The sequence below is a fragment of the Vigna unguiculata genome, chromosome 5 (genome assembly GCF_037176805.1).
Source record: "Vigna unguiculata cultivar grain cowpea cultivar isolate G323 ecotype 2 chromosome 5, ASM3717680v1, whole genome shotgun sequence".
NCBI lineage: Eukaryota > Viridiplantae > Streptophyta > Magnoliopsida > Fabales > Fabaceae > Vigna > Vigna unguiculata.
Genome location: NC_140796.1, coordinates 53,539,638 through 53,560,466, shown reverse-complemented (window position 1 = coordinate 53,560,466; position 20,829 = coordinate 53,539,638). Strand labels below are relative to the sequence as shown.

Below are 20,829 nucleotides of genomic sequence, written 5' to 3'. Positions count from 1 at the left end.
AATAAAAATGGAGTTTTTGACATTCTTTAGTCAAAAAAATAATTTTGATATTTAATATGTTTTATTATTATTTTCAATTTTTATTACATTAAAAGGCTGAAGAAGACTCTCTCACCAATTAGGGAAAACTTAGATATTTGTCTCATAAGTTATGTTATATTATATAATGTAATGGATTCAAAAGAAGTTGAAAGTGGCAAGAATAAAAGAAGAAGGGTTATTCTAACACAACTTTTTCCAAATTTAAAGATGCATAAAATAGGAAAGATAGTAAACAATTGTCCACACAAGAATTTTTTCAAGAAAAAGGGGAAAATGTTTGACACCGTTAAACAGAACAAAAATCTCTGTGTTGTGTTGTATGGCGGAAACAAGAAGACGAAAATGCATTAGGCAGAGACAGTTTGAAGATAGTTTATAAGAACAAAAGCCAAATTGTAAATGATTTTGTAAGATGAGAGATTGCCCTTTCTCTTAACTTTTCCCCTTCTTCAAACCCAATCCCGATTCATGCAAATGGGTACGTCTCTTACATGCATTTCCTGAAATATACTTATCAAAGCCTTTTAGTACAATTTCAACGAAATAGAAACGATGCCTGCAGCTATAACTGATAACAATGTTTTCATCTGATTTTTTTTTTTAATACTTCTCAGTTTTAGTAAATTGTTATTCCTTAATGTTGATTTGATTTAATCCGTAGCATGTTTTGAACGGCGACATTATTAATCTTGAAAGTATGTTTATTATTCAGACCATTGTTGTTCCACTCAGCTTATTGATGGAGATGGTACAATCAATGTTGCCGGAATCGAAAACTTCATGAAAGAAGTTAAGTTAGGTGAATGTGGGCTTTCCTATGCCGTAGTTTCTATAATGGGTCCTCAAAGTAGTGGTATGTTTTATATTCTTCGTTATCTTAAGCATATATACATTATAATAGACGAAGAGGTGATGAATTCCATTCCTAGCGAAGCCATTTTTACAATTGTCTTGTGTTGTTTGAACAGGCAAGAGTACACTCTTAAATTCTTTGTTTAATACCAACTTCAGAGAGATGGATGCATTTAAAGGAAGGCATGTTGTTACAACTCTCATCTATCTCTTAGACCTTGCCCATTTAGCAAGGTGGAAAACTGATACATATCACGTGCTTGTTTTCAGGTCTCAAACAACCAAAGGAATTTGGATGGCTAAATGTGTTGGCATAGAGCCTTGTACACTTGTGATGGATTTGGAGGGTACAGATGGAAGAGAGCGTGGAGAGGTGTTTTCTCCACCTTAACTTACTTTGATCATTGTGGTCATGGTCCAGAGTCTGTTGCCTTTTGTCATTTGCATTTTCATTTTATATCATTAACTTCATTGCACAGACGTCGATGTGTTTGTTGCTCCAGTGAAACATAGTTCGCCATACCTTTTTTTATTATAATTTACAGTACTCTTAATTTTTTTTGGCCATGTTAAATGAGAGGATTCAATTAGCTCTCAGATTTATTACATTTATGCATGTTAGAAAGTTGACTATTCTAGACCACTGGGTCTGCATTTCCTTAGGAAAAAATAGGACAAGGAGAGATTATACTTCTGCCTTTGGTTGTTTCTCCATTATACTGAAATTGTCTTTCCCTCAGGATGACACTGCATTTGAAAAGCAGAGTGCTTTATTTGCTTTGGCCATTTCTGATATAGTGCTAATAAACATGTGAGTTCTTTCTGGCCTCTTCTTCCTTGGACATATTTATTACAGACTTGTACAAGAAAATTTCAAGTCTGTGTAGTTGCTGTCTTTTTTTAATGTCCTTTAGGTTATATCTTCTTCCTTTGTGCAACTGATTTTTCCTCCTCTTTAATATTTGTAAAGGTGGTGCCATGACATTGGCCGCGAACAAGCTGCAAATAAGCCTCTTTTAAAAACTGTGTTTCAGGTATCATTCAACAGCCGATTAACTGCAGGCAGCATTTTGCAATCTTACGAGTTGTTATTGTTATTTATCTAATTGGATGCTTGTATTTGCTTTCAGGTCATGATGAGATTGTTTAGTCCACGCAAAACAACATTGCTGTTTGTCATACGTGACAAGACAAAGGTGTCAAAGCAAAAAGCTACACCTTGTTTTGCTAATTTTAAATATTTTCTAGTCTTTCATGTTTTTTCTTGTCTGTATATCTTTATTTACTACGTGGTTAACCTTTTCCTTTCATAGACACCGCTTGAAAATTTAGAGCCTGTTTTGCGAGAAGATATTCAGAAGGTAATTCAGTCATGTCACTTTTTTATATGATGTTATCATAGAGGTATCCAACTTTTTTGTTCACCTTGATTTCTGTACTTTTTACTTGACAGATATGGGACTCTGTTCCTAAACCAGAGGCCCATAAGGAAACCCCATTAAGTGATTTTTTCATTGTAAGATCATCATCCGTTTTGAATCAGTAAACTTTACTAATGATGTTCGCTTATGCATAGGAGAATTGTATTGGACTTTTATAGTAATTCTTTGCACTTGGATACCAATGACCAGGTTGAAGTTGTTGCTCTTTCTAGTTTCGAAGAAAAGGAAGAACAATTTAAGGAACAGGTGTGAATTGTGCACTAGCTTCCTTCTGATTTACATGTTGGTATTGAATGACTAGATACCAGCATGTGTCTGATGTGGCTCACTGTGTATATGCATAGATTTGTATTAGTTTAGCTTTCATAGTGTAAAACAAAGTTAATCAATTTGCTTATGCTATTATTGATTAGTTTTAAATGTAGGTTGCCAACTTGAGGAAACGATTCCAGCATTCTATCGCTCCCGGTGGCCTTGCAGGGGATCGACGTGGAGTGGTTCCTGCTTCTGGCTTTTCTTTTAGTGCTCAGGAAATCTGGAAAATCATTAAGGAGAATAAGGATCTCGACCTTCCCGCACACAAGGTAGATAAGCAGAGGTTATGGTGCCACTGTTTTTGTTTTACATGTATGTCGATTTTCTTAATTATATATGATCCAACCACTTGTAGGTCATGGTTGCTACTGTTCGATGTGAAGAAATTGCTAATGAGAAATATGACCTTTTTGTTTCAAATAAGGTATTTACATTTCTTTTTGTATAGTTGTCCAACACTTGACAATCGTAAGTACTAATGTCATGGAAATTACTTTATAATGACTACTCAGGACTGGTGTGAGTTGAAAGAGGCTGTGCAATCTGGCCCTATTTCTGGTTTTGGGAAAAATCTCAATTCAATCCTTACCACTTGTCTTTCAGAGTGAGTATGGTCCAATTTTATGACATTTTTTATGGCTCGTTTATTGACTTCCATGCAAATGCCATATTATAAACTCTCTGCTAAATCCTAGGGCTCTAAACTATTTCTGTTTGGAAATATTAGAGTCTTTGCCTTGTTGTTTAATTGAATCCTTGCTTTTTTGTAAGTTGTCCTTTGTGATTGGGTTGATTATGAATTCAAATTCTGAAACAACCTCTTTCCATACGCAAGAGAAATGCTGCAAACAACAACCCTCTTTCGTACTTTCTTGAAGTGAGAAACCCTTTGGTTCTGGGATACATATTATTATTACTTAGAAGTAGATATTAATTACAAAGAATTAAGACGGCAAGAGATCTTCATTTAAACAAGAAAAAGAAACTTTGAGAACGTGAACTGATGTAATGAGCGAGGAGTGATTTTTATTGCCCAAGGTGGTCGAAGGAGGATGAATATTCACTTCATGGTCTTTTTGTTTCTTACCTCACAGCTTTATACATTCAATGACAGTTTTATTGCTATGATGTTACACGGTAACTTAAAAAATAAAATGCAGTTTAAGATGAAAGCCACAAACAAGAATGAAGAGAAGTACCAGAGATAAAGAAAAATAATGAATATATTATTGGTGAATGAAATGCGAACAGAAAAGAAGAGATTCCTCTTGTGTTGGTCTTTCCTTTAAAAATGGCTTCCCTTTCTACAACTGAACTACTCTTAAATCCCCAAAGGTAGAAATTCAGGATGAATCTCGTTCAACTATTAAAGCTGAGAGCCCTACTACTAGAAACACCTAACAACTCTAACTACTTTTTAACTATTTCTTTAGCTTCCAGGAACCTGTCATGCATGTTGAAACATTATATGAAAATGACTTGATTTTGATTGAAGGTAAATTGAGATTTTTTTTTTTTTTTTAACTCTAGATATGATGCTGAAGCCAATTATTTTGACGAAGGTGTCAGAACGGCAAAGCAAAAGCAACTTCAAGAAAAACTGTTGCAAGTAATTCTTCTTAAGTTCATTCTTGCACAATCATGTTTTTTTTTTTTTATCTTTAATTTCATGTAAAAATAAATGAAATAGCGATAAAACAACGAGAAACCAAAATTAATGATATTGAAATAAGACTGACTAATTAAGATATTGGACTGTTGGTCATGTTTATTTTTCTTAGATGTTTTCGGAGAGTAGTCATAAGTCTTAGATCTACAGTGCTGCTATATTTCGCTTAATGCCTTTTCAATTGGTTAGCTTGCCCAACCAGCATTCCAAACTGCGCTGGGACATGTAAGGTCCATAGTTTTTGATAAGTTCAAGGAAGCATTTGACAAGGCTTTGAATGGAGGGCAAGGGTTTTCTTCTGCTGCTAATAGGTGCGTAGAGTCTTGTATGGCTAAGTTTGACGAAGGATGTGCAGGTATTGAGTCTTATATGCCTCAATATGATGAAGGATGTCAGTGAATTACAATTTGACACCAAAATGTTATTCTTGCAGATGTTGTCATTGAAATAGCCGACTGGGATACATCTAAAGTGAGGGAGAAGCTACGGCGTGATGTTGATGCACATGTCTTATCTGTCCGTGCATCTAAGATATCAGAACTAGTTTCATCATATGAGGTACATGTCAAACATTGTTCATTCATGCTTTATATTGAAAGAATTTTATCTCGTGTTGGGCCAAATAGACCAATGGTTGAAATCTTGTAGGTGGCCATTTGAAATTAGAACTAAAAAAGAGTTTCCACTACAGTTATCGGGGAGAAAAAAAGGGCAAATTGATGGTTTCATACAATGTATTTTGTCATTATTTTGCCAATTAATAATGGACAGTCAAAGTTTATGTCAAGTTTTTTTCTTAGTGATACTTGCTAGAAGTTTGCTGTGTTTATATAGGAGAGTGGCTAACTTCCTAGGAAATTTGCTGATAGTAGTACGCTTGCAGGAACAACTGAAGGAGGCATTATCTGCACCTGTTGAAACTCTATTGGATGGAGCTAATAGTGATACTTGGCCATCGATAAGGAAACTTCTTAAACGTGAGACTCTAGCAGCTGTTTCTGGGTTCTCTTTGGAACTTGACAGATATGATATGGATGAAGAAACAAAAAATAGCATGATTGTGACTTTAGAGGATTATGCAAAGGGTGTGATAGAAGCCAGGGCTAGGGAAGAGGCTGGCAGAGTTCTAATCCGTATGAAGGACAGGTATAAACTTCATGCTAAGTTGACTTATTAAGTTCTACATTATTAGAGGCACTTATCTTTAAATTCAATGCAGGTTTATGACATTGTTTAGTCATGATTCTGATTCAATGCCTCGTATTTGGACGGGTAATGAAGATATTCGAGCCATCACAAAGTCTTCCCGCTCTTCAGTATGATATATAATTAAGATTCACATATTGTTACCCGAGTTTCTATTGCATTTGAGATTGAGATACCCTTTTAACCAAATTTATTCATTTACAGTGCTTGAAGTTGCTGTCTGTAATGGCTGTAATTCGTTTGGCTGATGCTGATGATATTTATGATATAGAGAAAACATTAACAGTCGCATTGACAGATTCATCAAGCGATGCTGGTAAAGAGAAGAGCATCACGACACTCGATCCACTGGCTTCAAGCACTTGGGAGCAGGTGCAATTTTGTTCTTGCTACATTATATTTGACAAATGATAGATCAGAAATGCAATCTATGAAGATAATAAACAGGTATATCTCTTCTCCTGATCTGGTATCAGGGTGAGAACAGAACTAGGGGAGCCTGAGTTTTTGGAAATAACAGAAAGTGAGAAGGCGGGCTAGTACAAACTGGATCAGAAATTTAGCTGTAATCGAAAGGTTGCACGGAACTATTGAACTGTATCACTCCTAGGGATGTCAAAAAATTCCGTACTCGCGGGTATCCGCGAATAAAACCCGCAACGGATAGGAAATGGATATTAAAAATGGATATCCGCTACCCGTGGGTATGGGTATTTTTGATACCCGCATGTTAACGGGGCGGGTACGGGTATCATAGTATCCGTACCCGTGGATACCCGTACCCGCTAAACTTTAATTCAGAAAAATTATTACCGCACAAATGAGTCAAAACATTATGAGTCTTCATTATATTAGTAAAAACTTTAATTCAGAAAAATTATATATATATATATATATATATATATATATATATATATATATATTAGTAAAAACATTATGAGTCTTCATTCAATAATGGTAGTCAGATTCTTACCCCACAAATGAGTAAATTACTTCCATATACTGTGGAGGCATTGATGTGTCTCTAAGATTGGTTATGGACCAACATGGAAGGTAATGAAATTAACACTTTTACTTAGATATCTTAATTAAGTGATTGTTAGAAATTTTTATTGAACTCCTTATGTTTTAAGGCTCTTCTAGATTAAAATTGGACAACATGAAACTTTATACAATGTTGTAAGAGGTGGACATTGATGAAGTTAGTAATTTCTTTAATATTTTATTCAAAAATAAACTACAATATAAATTGGTAGTGATTTTTTATTTGTTTATTTTTCAATAATCAATTGGAGAAAGGGAACTTGTTGATCCAAACAATAATTATGGTTAAATAATTATTTTTTTAAATATTTTTGTAAATACCCGCGGATACCCGTGGATACCCGCGGATATGAAAAAAATAGACGGGTACTCGCATAACGGATACCCGACGGATATGGATACAGGTACGGGACGAATATTTATTCAACGGGTAGGGTACGGGAGAACTACTACCCGTACCCTATCCGCCCCGTTGACATCCCTAGTCACTCCTCACTTGAGGGATTCTGACAATCCCCTCTATACAACAATCTATAACACACCACGAACATTACCTTTTCCATCATTTCTTCCAATTTCTTGAGTCTAGTTTGCAAGTTGAACCAAGTTTCTTGCATATCTTGGTCCCAGCTGCACTGAGTCCAATCTTACCTCCATTCTTGTAAATACTAGGCACCATTGGCACCTTTTTATCCTATGTGATTGTGTGTGCGCAGCTCCTGGACAGAACTCAATATCACTTGGGTTTCAGAGGAAGCGGCAAACAAAATACAAGAATAATATAAATTTTACTTAAGATATAGAATAAACAAATACCGAGGTAGTTTGGGAGACCCGACGCCATCCCCGCAACAACTTCAAAATTCTGTCTGTTAATTCTTCCCCTCTCAATTTATAACCTCCCAATAAATGATTAACTGGACTAATTTGTTAGTTATTGGTTATCTATTTCGGTATTCATTTGCAAAGACAGTCTCCTCCTCCCAATAATTTCCTCATATTCTTCACTTCCTTACACTTATTTCTCTGCACTTCTGTATTCAAATAATCAGCAGGACTTATGTGTGATCCTCATCCCTTGCCTCACATAAAAGTCTTAGAATTTGGGCTTAGACTTAACTCCACAAAACCACTTTGTGAAGTGAAAGTTGTCCTAAACTTATAAGGACTACAACAGTCATATCTCTATTAAGATAGTTTCTGATATTATCTTTGGATTTGCTCTTAAAGTTTAATATTACATGGTCCTTCATTCCTAACATAAATAAAATATATAGAAAATTACTTAGTGCTTTCTTCTGAATTGCTTAGTGTGTATTTTAGGCTAAAGAATGTTGGTGTTTAGATATCTTGCACGTTCTCATGATTTGGGAATATTTTCTATCCTTGTGACTGATCATTTGTTGTGTTTTAATTTTCTTTGAAGGTCCCATCCACTAAAACATTGATCACACCTGTCCAGTGCAAATCATTGTGGAGGCAATTCAAGATAGAGACAGAATATACTGTGTCTCAGGCCATTGCTGCACAGGCATGATATTCTCTCCATTCTTTTTATGACTTTCAAGGTTCTTCTATTCATAGGAAAAATATTAAATAAAAATTATTTGAAATATAAATGCTATTAATTTATTTTAATTAATATCCGTGTGTAAAGGTTACATTGTTGCTTGCAAACCAGGGGACATAATTGGTTTGATAAAAATTATGATGAATATTATGGTACCATATTGTTTAGTTACTGATCAAACGTTTTACTAACATATTGATGATGAAATTTCTTTTTAATTTCAGGAAGCAAACAATCGTAGCAACAATTGGTTACCTCCACCATGGGCAATTGTTGCTTTGCTTATTCTTGGATTTAATGAATTTATGACAGTTTTAAGGTGGATGCTAATTTTACCTACCTGATATCTTTCTAACTTCTTCCTTTGAAAGAAAATAAGGCTCCGTTTTTATTCGCTCTTAATCTCCATCTATCTTCTCTGTTTGCATGTACCCTAATTAAACTCACTGAAATAACCATTAGGTTGAGCCCCATAAGGAGGTCAAAAGACCAGTTTATCTCATAACAAACTAACTAGAACATCCTTAAAATTCTCTTACTGCTTTCTAACCATGTGATCAATCAACAACATATATTGCAATCTGCCAAAGGGCTGTGCCCTCCTTACTTGTCCCAAAACCTCGGGAATGGCATGTTTGGAACTGCTGCTAACTTGCTAGATACATTTAGCATCCATAAAATACAAAAAAGAGCTTACGATATTGTTATTTATACTGCCTTGTATTTATGAAGCTACCGGTACTCATTAACGACAAATTGTAAAGGGGTGACTGCACCCACACAAAGAGAAGTGTACCCGAATAAACTCCATAATTTGTGTTTTACATCAACTATTAAATGGGCATTTTCAAAAACATAAGAATGTTCAAACCTACAGAAATTTCTTGACTTTTATCCAACTATTTACTTTAATTGGTTTCACCCAAGTTTGCTTCTCTGTATGGCAGAAATCCCTTGTATATAGGTGTCATCTTTGTTGGCTATCTTCTCTTGAAAGCCCTATGGGTGCAGCTTGACGTTGCGGGAGAATTTCAAAATGGAGCTGTGAGTATCTCTTATGATTTGTTGTTCATTCTTAGATTTTTTATAGTTGTTAGTTCTTTCTATCCTGTTTATTAAGTTTACTTCTGAGCTGTGACAATTAGTATCTAGTTCAGCTAACGAGCCGTTACCTACTATATTGGGTTCAGCTGTTGGAGTAATTTCAGGGAAGGTGTAATTGACCTTCACGAAAGATTTTAAACGATACATTTTACTGGATATAAAATATTGTCTTGATTTTTTTCATGTAAGATATGTAACATTTCTGGGCTTCCCCTGATATTGGTTTCAGAAAAGAGGTTAATCAACCCATTGGACATGACCGTACATGCTGGATTACTTGCATTTATCAATTAAATATAGCATTAAAACAAACTGAAACTTGCAAACCAATACCTTGTAAAAAACAGACCCCATCTAATGTTTACATACTCCTGCAAGGGTTTCCTGAAACAAGTTCCAGACTACAGTATTCTTGCACTAATCAAAATTATGTATAAGTAACACATGTGGTTTGCCATATGATTTCATTCTCTTGTGTTTCGCACTTCTACCAAACCCGGTGCAATAGATACAGTAGAGCATGTATGTACCATAGTAGCTTGTGTTTTACAGGATGTGTTTAGTATCCTAATGTTCCCTTTTTCTTTCAGCTTCCAGGACTCATCTCCTTGTCTAGCAAGTTTGTTCCAATTATCATGAACCTTATGAGAAAACTAGCAGAGGAGGCACAGAATGCTGCAGCCGATGACCATAGTGGAAATTCATCAAAACGCTATGAGAGGCCTGTTCCTTCTGGTAGAGTTACATCATCGAGTTCTTCTTCTCGTGTGACTTCTATGGGTAATAGAACTGACTCATCCGAGTATATCAGTCAATTAAAAGAAGAGTAGGTAAAGGTAGTTATCTAACTGAAAAGCAAACTATTCTGTTGAAGGGTGGTAGGGTCTTGCAGGGTTTTTTCTTGTTCGCAGATTTATGACTTGTGATCATTTTTAAAGACATTGAAAGGTATGATGCAAGTCTTCCAGTTAGGTTCTTTAGTTAATATGGGAAGTTAGGTTGTGATTTTTTTATACTAGCAGTGCATTCAATCTTGTGTGTAAGAGTTGAATGTGGTCTGAGTGTATCTTTCTGAAAGTTTAAATGTTGGAGTCGTGTGTTTATATTAGATTTTTAAGATTTTGACTGATGCAACTGTATGTAAGATTATGTTTGCTGCCAAATTGGTTATCATGCAATACGATGTTTAAAGTAGAAACTGCTTACTTCTATCATCTTATTTGGCTTTGGCATACCAAGCACGGTTTTGTATACTGTGTAGTTAACAAGTACGCGTTCGAAAAATTGAACTGTAATTTGTGAACATGTCTACGCTATAATACTTGGATAAGGTACAAAATAACTTTTTGAATACTCAAATTGTTTATGTTCATTTTTAACAAATTGATATTTCAACGATCCATTGGTTACTTGATAGTTTACTAGACATAGAACTTGCGAATGGTTGATAGTTTACTAATTTTGCAACCTTCTTTTAGTTTGATACATTTGATCGGATTTTAAAAAGAATTTGAAAGCATAATTTTGTTATTAGAGTTTGAAAGTGAAGAGTAACTTGATTAATAATAGTTTGTTTAGAAAAAATTCTTTCGCAAGTTATTTTTGGAAGATAAAAAAGTACGACAGCAAAAATTAAATAAATTTATATACAAATTAAAAATAAAAATTTAGAAAATTATACCAAATAATTTAATTAAATAATATGTAAATCAACTTTTTATGTAAAAAAAATTATGGAAATGTTTGTCTACACGTCTAAATAGAAATATTAAAAAAAAATACTTTTAAATTACTGCCATGACATAAAAAGAGTGATGGATCATACTCCATAAATGTATCAACTTAGACGAAACTCAACAATACACATTACTAGGAAATGTCTTCTGGATTTTTTTTTTAATCTTAATTGGTATGTTTAATAGTACTTTTAATAATTAAAAATTACTTTCCCAACTCTTAAATTTTCATTTTATTTTCAAATACTTGAGATTTTACCATATGATTTGAGATATATGAAATAATTTGAAAGAATTGGTGAAACTTTAATATACTTTGGAAACATTTATGAGAAGTGAGGATAGGGATTTCAAGGAACAAAAATCTTAAGATTTTATGATTTAGATTTTAAGTGGAAGATAAAATGAACATTTACATTGAAGATATGACTTAATTCTAATAATTGAAGTAATGAAATCAAGTATTTTGTTTGAAATCGTTGAAAAATCATTCAAAACAATAACATAAAGATATCATGTAAATGTTCATTCTGTGAGACCACTTTGATTTGTCTCTGAATTATGGAAAGTGACAGAAAACATACCCTTCTATGCACAAATAAATTTCCAGCCTCAATTTTCATTTTATATTGAAACAAAAAAAGAAAACATAAACAGGAGAGAAAGTTGCGTTTTACAGATACAAGAAAAAACCAGAGAATCATTTATATTACACCAACTCAGATGCTTCTTCAGAATCAGACAATGGTAACAGGGTGCAGAAGCCAAGCATGTGACCGTTTAGGCATACATAATACTCGACACAATCTTCATAGGAACCCAACCTGCAACTAGCACTTTGAGGAATCATATTGGCTTGCAGCATGTTCCACAACTTTGCTTTACAATAAGGACACACTTCTGTTGGATGGAACTTGGCACTTCTCTTGATAAGCATTTTCTTCACCTTTGAAGCTGAAAATGACTTAAAAACTCCTCGGAAGAACCCTATGTCCCCCTCTTCACCTTGGTCCAGATGCTCGCAAGGATCAGATACATACAAAACATCAGTTCTGCATTGTGGTAAGAGAAAACTCCTTCCAGATGTTCTAGAAAACCGTGTCTGATAAACAAAATGACCAGGGATGTGAATGTTGGTGAACAAACCACCTTTCTTGCTTCCTGCACAGTAGATAAGCAACTTCCCTAGGGCTCTCCAGTTCCCATCAACACTGTGACTGCCACTAGACTGCAGATCAAGCATCATTTTTGGAGCTCTTGTTCGACAAAACTCTTTCCACAGAACTCGCTTCGCAAAATCATCGAACCATTTGCATGCACATGACAGTGTAGCAATTAGCTTTGGATTCCAATTCAAGTGATAAAATACTAAGAATATCACATCTTCAGTTAAATGCCCTTTGGTGCATTGGCAGCTAGATGAATGTATGCATCGGTACTGCTTTGCGAGGATCATTCTCTTCACCTGCCCAAACTGGAAGGAAAATCACAAGTTTATGGCAACCCTTTTGTTGGAATACTAACTTTATGCAGAGTAATAATTTCAAAGGGGTTAATATGGTTTTAGTTTCTAATTTTTTACGCAAATTTGAAATTTGTCTTCATCCCAAACTATGATATATTTTGGTTTCCAAACATTAGAAATAAATAGATATAGTCATTTCAATTTAATGACGTTCACTTTTTGGGCTTGTTAAATAGTGTTCCAAACTGGCATTTCAGTTGAAATGCGTCAAAATGGTGTAAACAACTCAAACACCATACTAAAACACGTTTGATACATAATAAAATTTAACACAGTTAGGTTATGATGACTATATCCATTCATTTTTTAAGTGTGCTCACCAAAATGTATCAAAGTTTGGGACAGAGAAATTTCAATTTTATGTCCAAAGTTCAAGACTAAAAACATATTTAATCAATTTCAAAATTATAAATCTGAAGCATATGCCAATGCCATACAAGAATCAAGAATTCATCTGTTCAGGTTGATCACTAAAGTACTCAAAGAAAAAGAACATATAAATACTTCTCCTCCTTCCCTTGAACAGGTATTGTATGTCACAGACTTCCACAGTACTATTACTTCACCCACTCACTACTCCACAATTCATAAAACACCATATTGTTCTCGCGATTCTAACCACAATTGGAGCAATATATACACATTCTGCTGCATTACCACAAATCATATCAGGCAACTATGCTTATGAACGCTAGTAAAGGTTCAGTAGGGGGGTCATACCATTACCTACGCATAAACACAATTTTCACTTCCTAACAGTGACATTGCAATTGTGAATTGTAAAACAGATTTTAGATAGACAAAATTATCGGGCACCCCCATAGAATGCAGGGTACCCCCAATTCGATATTTAACAGAATCCGCAGTCAATATGAGAAATTTACAACGACCCTCGACTCAGGAATCGGCAAAAGAAATGGAGAATAAATGGATTATTGATTGGGGCAGGAAATTCGAAATTTTTCTACTGACCTTAGCCTCAGCTTATTTGATCCGTGACCACCAAACCCTAGAGAAATCCAACTGCGCATGCAAATGAAAAGCTGAATTGAAGGGTTGTGGAAGCATGAGCACGCAATTGCAACTTGAGCTTGCTTTTGCTTCAATGGAGGGGCAATTTAGTCCATAAAAGCAGAGAATACTTTGAGGTAGCTGTCTGAAAAGAAAAAACGTGGTAGAAGAAAGAACACTTTGGTTGGATTTATTTTATGTGTTCGTGACATGTTCCTTCAATGCAACATTTTCACATATTTTATGGATGAATTCAATTCAATCCAGGTTACATTTTAGTTTTTTATTTTGGTTCAAATTATTGTACTCTAAGAAAATATTTTAAAATAGTTATTATTTATTATACAATTTATTAATATTCAATGTTTTATATATAGTGATACAGGAACCGTACTGGTAAGGTTACGAGTTAATGGTGTTTTTAATCTCTAGAAAATTATCAGATTCTTTGTTTTAATTTCTAACCTTTGAAATATTAACTTTAGTTTTTTTTTTTTTTTTACTTTTTGAAATATCTAAAGTTGGGTAAATATTTCTGTCTAGAACCTTGATTTTTAAATTTAAAGATTTTAATTATAATGTTATGTTGATATGTTTTGATTACAAAAGTAATATAATATATTCAATTTGGTAGACTTTAGCTTAAAGATGAAAGCAAAAGGATACTTTTTGTGTATTATTATTTAATCGATAAACGGAGCAATTTATCAGCAAATTTTTAAGGATCTAATAAGAAGATTTAGAAAAATAAAACTCAATAAATATGTTTATTGATGCAAAACAAAAGCAACGATCAGACCATGGGAATTTGTTTGGATATGTCATCAAGTTCAATATAGTTTATAAACAAAGTATATGTATGCAAAATATATGAATGAACATAACAAAGTGAATTGTATTTTTTAATCATAATGTTAGAAAGTTATCTTTTTAACCAAATCATGTTGTGTTGGTAATTGTGAAACCATTGAAACCAATATTGACAAAATGTTGGAAAATGAGACATAGAATGAAGAATAAATAAAATAATAAATGTATTATGTGTCAAAGTATCATGTTACTTGATTGCTTTTAATTGTTCAATTCCTTCTTTCTTTTCATTTTGATAGGTATGATTTTTTTTTTAAAATTGTGGATGAATAAAAAATATTTTAAATCGTATGATTAAAAAATATATTGTAAATTGTGCAACTCAAATTCAATAACGTATTTTGAATTGTATAATTTACAAAATATTTAAAATTATGCAATCTAAGAGTGTATTACACTATGTACAATATGAAAATGTTTTTCAAATAATTATATTTTCGTATTGCGTGATCCAAATTGCAATCATGGGGTGCAAAACCCAATTGTGTGTGGCTCAATGTATTAGAAGAAGCTCTTGATACATAAGCAAACTCAATAACTTTTGGACCGAGTACTTCACATATGGGCTCGTACCACTGTTAAGTTGTCTCACTACAGAAATTTGAGCATTTCTTTCTGCACCCCTTTTTCTTCCTGCACCCCTTAAGTCATGAAATCCCGTATATCACCTTCTTCTTAATGTTATTATTAAAAAAAATTAATTTTTTTTATTTTTGCTTTCTTATCTTCTTGTCCAATATATATATATATATATATATATATATATATATATATATATATATATATATATATATATATATATATATATATATATATATGTATATTCCTTTCCCAATCATCTCGCATACAGATTAATTGTCAATGGATATTTTGAGCAAGGAAAAAGGTTATTTGACACCATTTGACGACTATTTGACAATTTTTTTGGGTAAAATAGTCTTCATAAAATTTAATTTTTATAATTTTAGAAGGAAGAGAAAGTGAATAGTAATGAAGAATTGTGTCAAATGGTAGTAAAAAAGATAGTGGTGTCAAAATACCTTCGAATAATATACTGTCCTGTATGTAAATGTATTGTCCACTAATTTTTAAAATAGGTATTTAAGTTACATTAGTCATTCACAACAATTTTTTTTTTTACTAACTTCAACTATTAAAATAATAAAATTTGACTTTTTTTAGACAAAATTTCAGATATTTTATAAAAAATTAAAATTGTATCGATTCATATCATTTATGAATTGAGATCAAAGTTAAAAATAATTTAAATATAGTTTATTTTTTAAATAATATCTTAAATACAATATCTAATCTTAATGATATCATTTGTTCGAACTTAAGATAACATATTTGATAATGCATATGCAATAGTATGTGTGTACGTGCATATTTGTTGTTTTGTGTTTGAAGCCTCAGTGGTATTTATGTTGAATTTGTGCAAGGAACGTGAATATCATAAATTTCATTAGACATGAATTATTATTACTCAGGCTCAAATGCGTGTTGCGTTAAGGGTTGCACTGCAAATGAATAAAAACAGCACATTCACAAATCTTTGCAAAGACGTTTAATTTTTCACAGTTATAAAGGTGACAAGGATATGATGACATATGATATGTGCACTGTTACCTCCCAAATCAAATCAATTACTAAGTTTTGACCAAAAAAGATTAAAGTGATCAAAATAAAATTCCCATATATTTTTGGCTCAACAAAGAAGTTCTATAAGAATATTCATCATATTTTGTTTGCTAAATATGGATGGGAACAAACAAGTATAATAATACGGAATAAGTAACTAAAACAGGTATATATAATATAATTTTTTATTTAATATATGTTGATAGTTAGAATTCTCAAAATAAGTCGATCTAGTTCACATAAATGGACTCATTACATATTAAAATAAAAATGACTTGATTCGATCTAATTTACTTTTTTCTAAGACATAAATTTTTTACTCAATCTATTGAGTTGATCAATTTATTTTTAATAGTAAAAAATAAAATGTTTACATGTTTCATCAAACATTACACTATAATTGAAATTTAAGTATTAATATACGTAAAATAATAAACAAATAAATTAAACATTCAATCAAATAATATTTAAAAAATATTATATTGTCAACCTACTGTTAAATAATTATAATAAATAATTTATGAAAAGATAATAATATATTGTTGTGACTGAATTACGAGTAGGGATGGCAACGGGACGGGAACGAGTTTTACTATCTCATACTCATCCCAATTCCCACCGGGTAATGGATATAATCTCGTACACATACCCGTACCTATTTTCTTATTACTTTAATATTAATTTTAATTAATTTTTATAAAATAATAAAAAATTACGGTAAAGAAAACATAATATTATCAAATATTTAATATTAGGACTATGCTTGTTTCTTCGATATCAAATACTTTGAAATAAATTATAATTGTTTACATTTTAAATTAGAATACCAAATAACATTTAATGAGAACCAAAATATTTATTAAATTTGCAAACATTAATGAAACCTAATTGATAAATTTTAAAAATATTTAAAAAAATATATATAAAAGGAAAAAAATTCAAATTAAAATATATTTTAAATGTTTGTTTACTTCAATTTTTTTAAATTATAATGAATCTGTTTTTTATACACTAATAAAAGTTATAATACATCACTTGATCAAAATGATGTAAAGAACAAATAATAAACATAATAATAAAATTTTAACATAGATCGTGTATCTTTTGAACCACAATATATGTTGGATGGTGGTAAGAAAATATTCATGGCAATTACATTAAATTTTTATATTGTAGTAAATAAAAATTATTTATACAATTATAGCGAAAAAAATTAAAGTATGATTGTAATGAGTTATAAAATAAAAAATAATTAAATAAAATTTATCGAAATAGTATTTTACATGATGAAAATAAAAAAAATATATTAAAAAATTAACAAATGTGTGTCTTATAAACAATTTGGAGACTATTGAAAGAAATCACACAAAAGAAAACAAATATATAATTAAGGGTATGATAAGATGAGAAATATCTTAGAGATCTAAGCAAACTTTTCAAATATCAACATATATACTCAATGGTTGATCAAAAAATGACGCAAAGAACAAATAATAAACATAATAAAATTTTATCATAGATCTTGTATCTTTTAAACTTCAATATGGTGATAAAAAAAATTAATGGCAATTACGTTAAATTTTTAATTTTTAGTAAATAAAAATTATTTATACAATTATAGTGAAAAAAATTAAAGTATGATTGTAATGAGTTAGAAAATAAAAAATAATTAGATAAAATTTATCGAAATAGTATTCTACATAATGAAAATAAACAAAAATAAAAATATTAAAAGGTTAACAAATGTGTGTCTTATAAACAATTTGGAGACTATGGGAAGAAATTGCGCAAATAAAAACAAATGTATAATTAAGGGTATGATAAGACGAAAAATATCTCAGACATCTAAGAAAACTTTTCAAATATCAACTTATATACTCAATGATTAAGAAATAACAAAAATTGTTTTAACGAAACAAAAAAGTTCTTCAAATGAAACAAAAATTAATAATAATAAATATTTTTTTATATTATTTAGTAAATGAAATGTTTTTGCTATTAAACACTTAAATTAAGAGTATTAATCATTTTCATGTGAAAGAAAAATACACAATAAATAAAAATATTAAAAAATAATATAAATATTCAAATGTTAGACATATTTTTTTTTTAACTGATATACACCATTTTAACATAATTACATAAAGGTTATGATAAGATAAAAAATATATTGGAGATGCGAATAAGTTTCATGACAAACTAAATATTTAGAAGAAATAAAAAATAGAAAGAATATATATATATATATATATATATGATTACTTAATTAATTGTGAATATTTTAATAATTTAAATGAGGATGAAGATATGGCGGGGACGGGTATTATAGCGGAGATATATTCATCTCATTCCCATCCCCATACCCAATCGAAAAAATCGGAGATTCCCATACCCAGTCAATGCAGAAATTCCCGTTAAAATGAAAACGAGTTCGGATAATACCCACGTAAACAAATTTATTTATCATCTCTAATAGTCATCCTCTTTTTAATTTAACCTCGTTCATTTACATATTAAATAGGTGGCTCCGATTTAAACTAAGTTGACTCCGATTTAAACGGAATTCGTGCATATTAAATAAGTCAAATCAATTTGACTGATGTTTAAAATGATATATTTTTTTCTCACCGATCAATTAAAACTTACTTTTACATCTTTATATACGTAGGGTGCACAACATAAATAATTTGAAAGTAGGTTTATAAATCATGTGGGGTATAACTGCAATACAACCTTTGGATGTCTTTTATCGGCAATATTGTTACCGTCATACGTGGGAAGAAGATGTCATGTCCTTGAATTTATTGAAGGAAGATCATAAAATACAAAGGAAGCCGTATGTGTACGAATAAATAACTAATTATTATTTTTTTATTTGGTTAGTGGTTATCGTATAAACATGTATGGAAAAATATTTTTAAATTTGGAAAAGGAAATACAATTTTTTCATTTTTCATATATTATAGTTTTTTTTTTATTTATTTTGGATCGATTTTAACTCAAAATTGTAAAAATGAGTTCGTTAATTTATTGTTCTCCAAATTGATACTTTTTCGAAGCCCTTATCCTTATAATATAAACCGAGCAAAAGACATGTACATACAAGCAAAAATAGAGTGACTAAGAAAACAAACATGTAGTAAAATCGGTAATTTCGCTGCGACAAATGTAAATACAAACAAGGAGTAATAGAAAATGTTATTCAGCAACTTCTCAAATCCGATATCTAAAACAAACGTGATTGTTTTTTAAACATTGTTTGTCCATGTTTATGTCATATTATACGATGTTGAACATGAAAACAGAAAAATACCAACACGCGACCAAAATAAAAAAAAAATTGAAAAATAAAATCATCATTAGGAAGACGATTTCATTTTTTACATTAATAAAAATCGATTTTTTATGACATAACTTTATTTTTAAAAATAAAAAATAAAAACTGGTTGGGTGAAAGACAACTTCACCTGTCTTTGACCCTATTTTGTAAAAAAAAATAAAAAATTAACAAATCCACTTTTATAAATTTAAATTAAAATCGATCCTAAAATATAAAAACAACCTACGTACCTTAATTATTTATAAATCGTTATAAACTATCTTCCTAACAACTCAGTTGAGTTCCGATTACACAACAAAAATCTTTCTTATCTATTATAAATATATAACTGTTAAAGAAAATACCGTCTATTTTTCAGACACCCTAAAAGAAAATCTCTATTTTTTTTTTCATTTTAAGAAACTTGTTAAACTTCTAACTCCAATATTTTTTATTTTTTTATCTCAGAAGAAGTAGAGGCTAAATATAGAAATGTGACAGACATGATAACATACTTAATTTACATATCTGAGAAGAGGTCGTGGGTGGCATAATTCTACTTTGATTCAACTACTTTCCTAGTAATAACTCCTACTTTTTCTTTTTTTGTATTTCAACTTTTCATGTCTACTTGCGTGTAGCATGTGCAAGTTAATAATTCTCAACATCAATTTGAACCAATGTATTCAAATCCTAGTGTTTAGATAAATGGAACTAATGCACCATGCAAATATGTTGTTGTGTGGATCAGAAACATAACTCCACACCCATGTTTTCAGATGAATTCACATTTCTCTTCATCTAGAAAAAAGTAAACATACACAAGCCAATGATTATTTGGTGTTCCAACTTATATGACTAAAGCACACACAGAACGTGGGTAAAGAAGAAGCAATGAAAATGGATTCATAAAGACGAAAAAAAATATTATAAACCCAACAAATAACAAATACACTCTGATATTTGTCTAAACAAATTCTATAGGAGATATTGATGATTAATTGTATCAACAAAATCAACCATATATAAAGGAATGATTATTATATATATTTGTATTTATTAATGATGTACATGAGTTGGACACAGTTGGGCAACTTGTAGGAGAGTTTTGTAGTGTCTAATTTTCCTCCTGTCTTTTAATTTTTGCATAATTGTTGGTACGATAAATACTATGTAAGTGTTTGGTGAAACATAACAAATAATTCAAATTTGTGTCTGGTTGCATGCAGCAGCTGCAGTGTATTTGACTTTCAGTTTAGAAGTTCAAAACTAAATTTATTTTGTATTGAAAATCACAAATGTTTAACAAATTTTTATTCTGTTTCATTTAATTTCAAACATAAATTATTTTTAAAGCAAAATAATAAAATTTATCCATTCATCAGATTTTAATGTTTGTTCGACCAAACTTAATTTTTCTAACTCGATCCAAATACACGGGTAATGATTTGGTTTGTATGTATAATAAGAGTGTATGTACGAT

The 20,829-nt window shown here is 31.0% G+C and overlaps 1 protein-coding gene and 1 pseudogene across 2 annotated transcripts; one reads left to right on the top strand and one right to left on the bottom strand.

The window, feature by feature from the left end:
- The first annotated feature begins 299 nt into the window (after positions 1 to 299).
- On the top strand, positions 300 to 10,442 carry LOC114183329 (protein ROOT HAIR DEFECTIVE 3-like). Its single transcript, XM_028070306.2, has 23 exons — positions 300 to 520; positions 755 to 895; positions 1,011 to 1,077; positions 1,165 to 1,267; positions 1,635 to 1,705; positions 1,865 to 1,928; positions 2,025 to 2,090; positions 2,208 to 2,255; positions 2,348 to 2,410; positions 2,526 to 2,582; positions 2,762 to 2,920; positions 3,007 to 3,075; positions 3,164 to 3,255; positions 4,182 to 4,260; positions 4,510 to 4,675; positions 4,754 to 4,878; positions 5,204 to 5,466; positions 5,540 to 5,636; positions 5,731 to 5,898; positions 7,997 to 8,101; positions 8,365 to 8,459; positions 9,088 to 9,184; positions 9,835 to 10,442. Exons 1-23 carry the CDS (start codon positions 511 to 513, stop codon positions 10,072 to 10,074), a joined length of 2,445 nt encoding a protein of 814 aa, XP_027926107.1. The 5' UTR covers positions 300 to 510; the 3' UTR covers positions 10,075 to 10,442.
- A 1,141-nt stretch (positions 10,443 to 11,583) lies between these two features.
- On the bottom strand, positions 11,584 to 13,711 carry LOC114183549 (EID1-like F-box protein 2 pseudogene; annotated as a pseudogene). Its single transcript, XR_014995012.1, has 2 exons — positions 13,478 to 13,711; positions 11,584 to 12,454 (listed from the first exon to the last, which is right to left on the bottom strand). The product of XR_014995012.1 is annotated as an EID1-like F-box protein 2 pseudogene (transcript).
- Between the last annotated feature and the right edge of the window lie 7,118 nt (positions 13,712 to 20,829).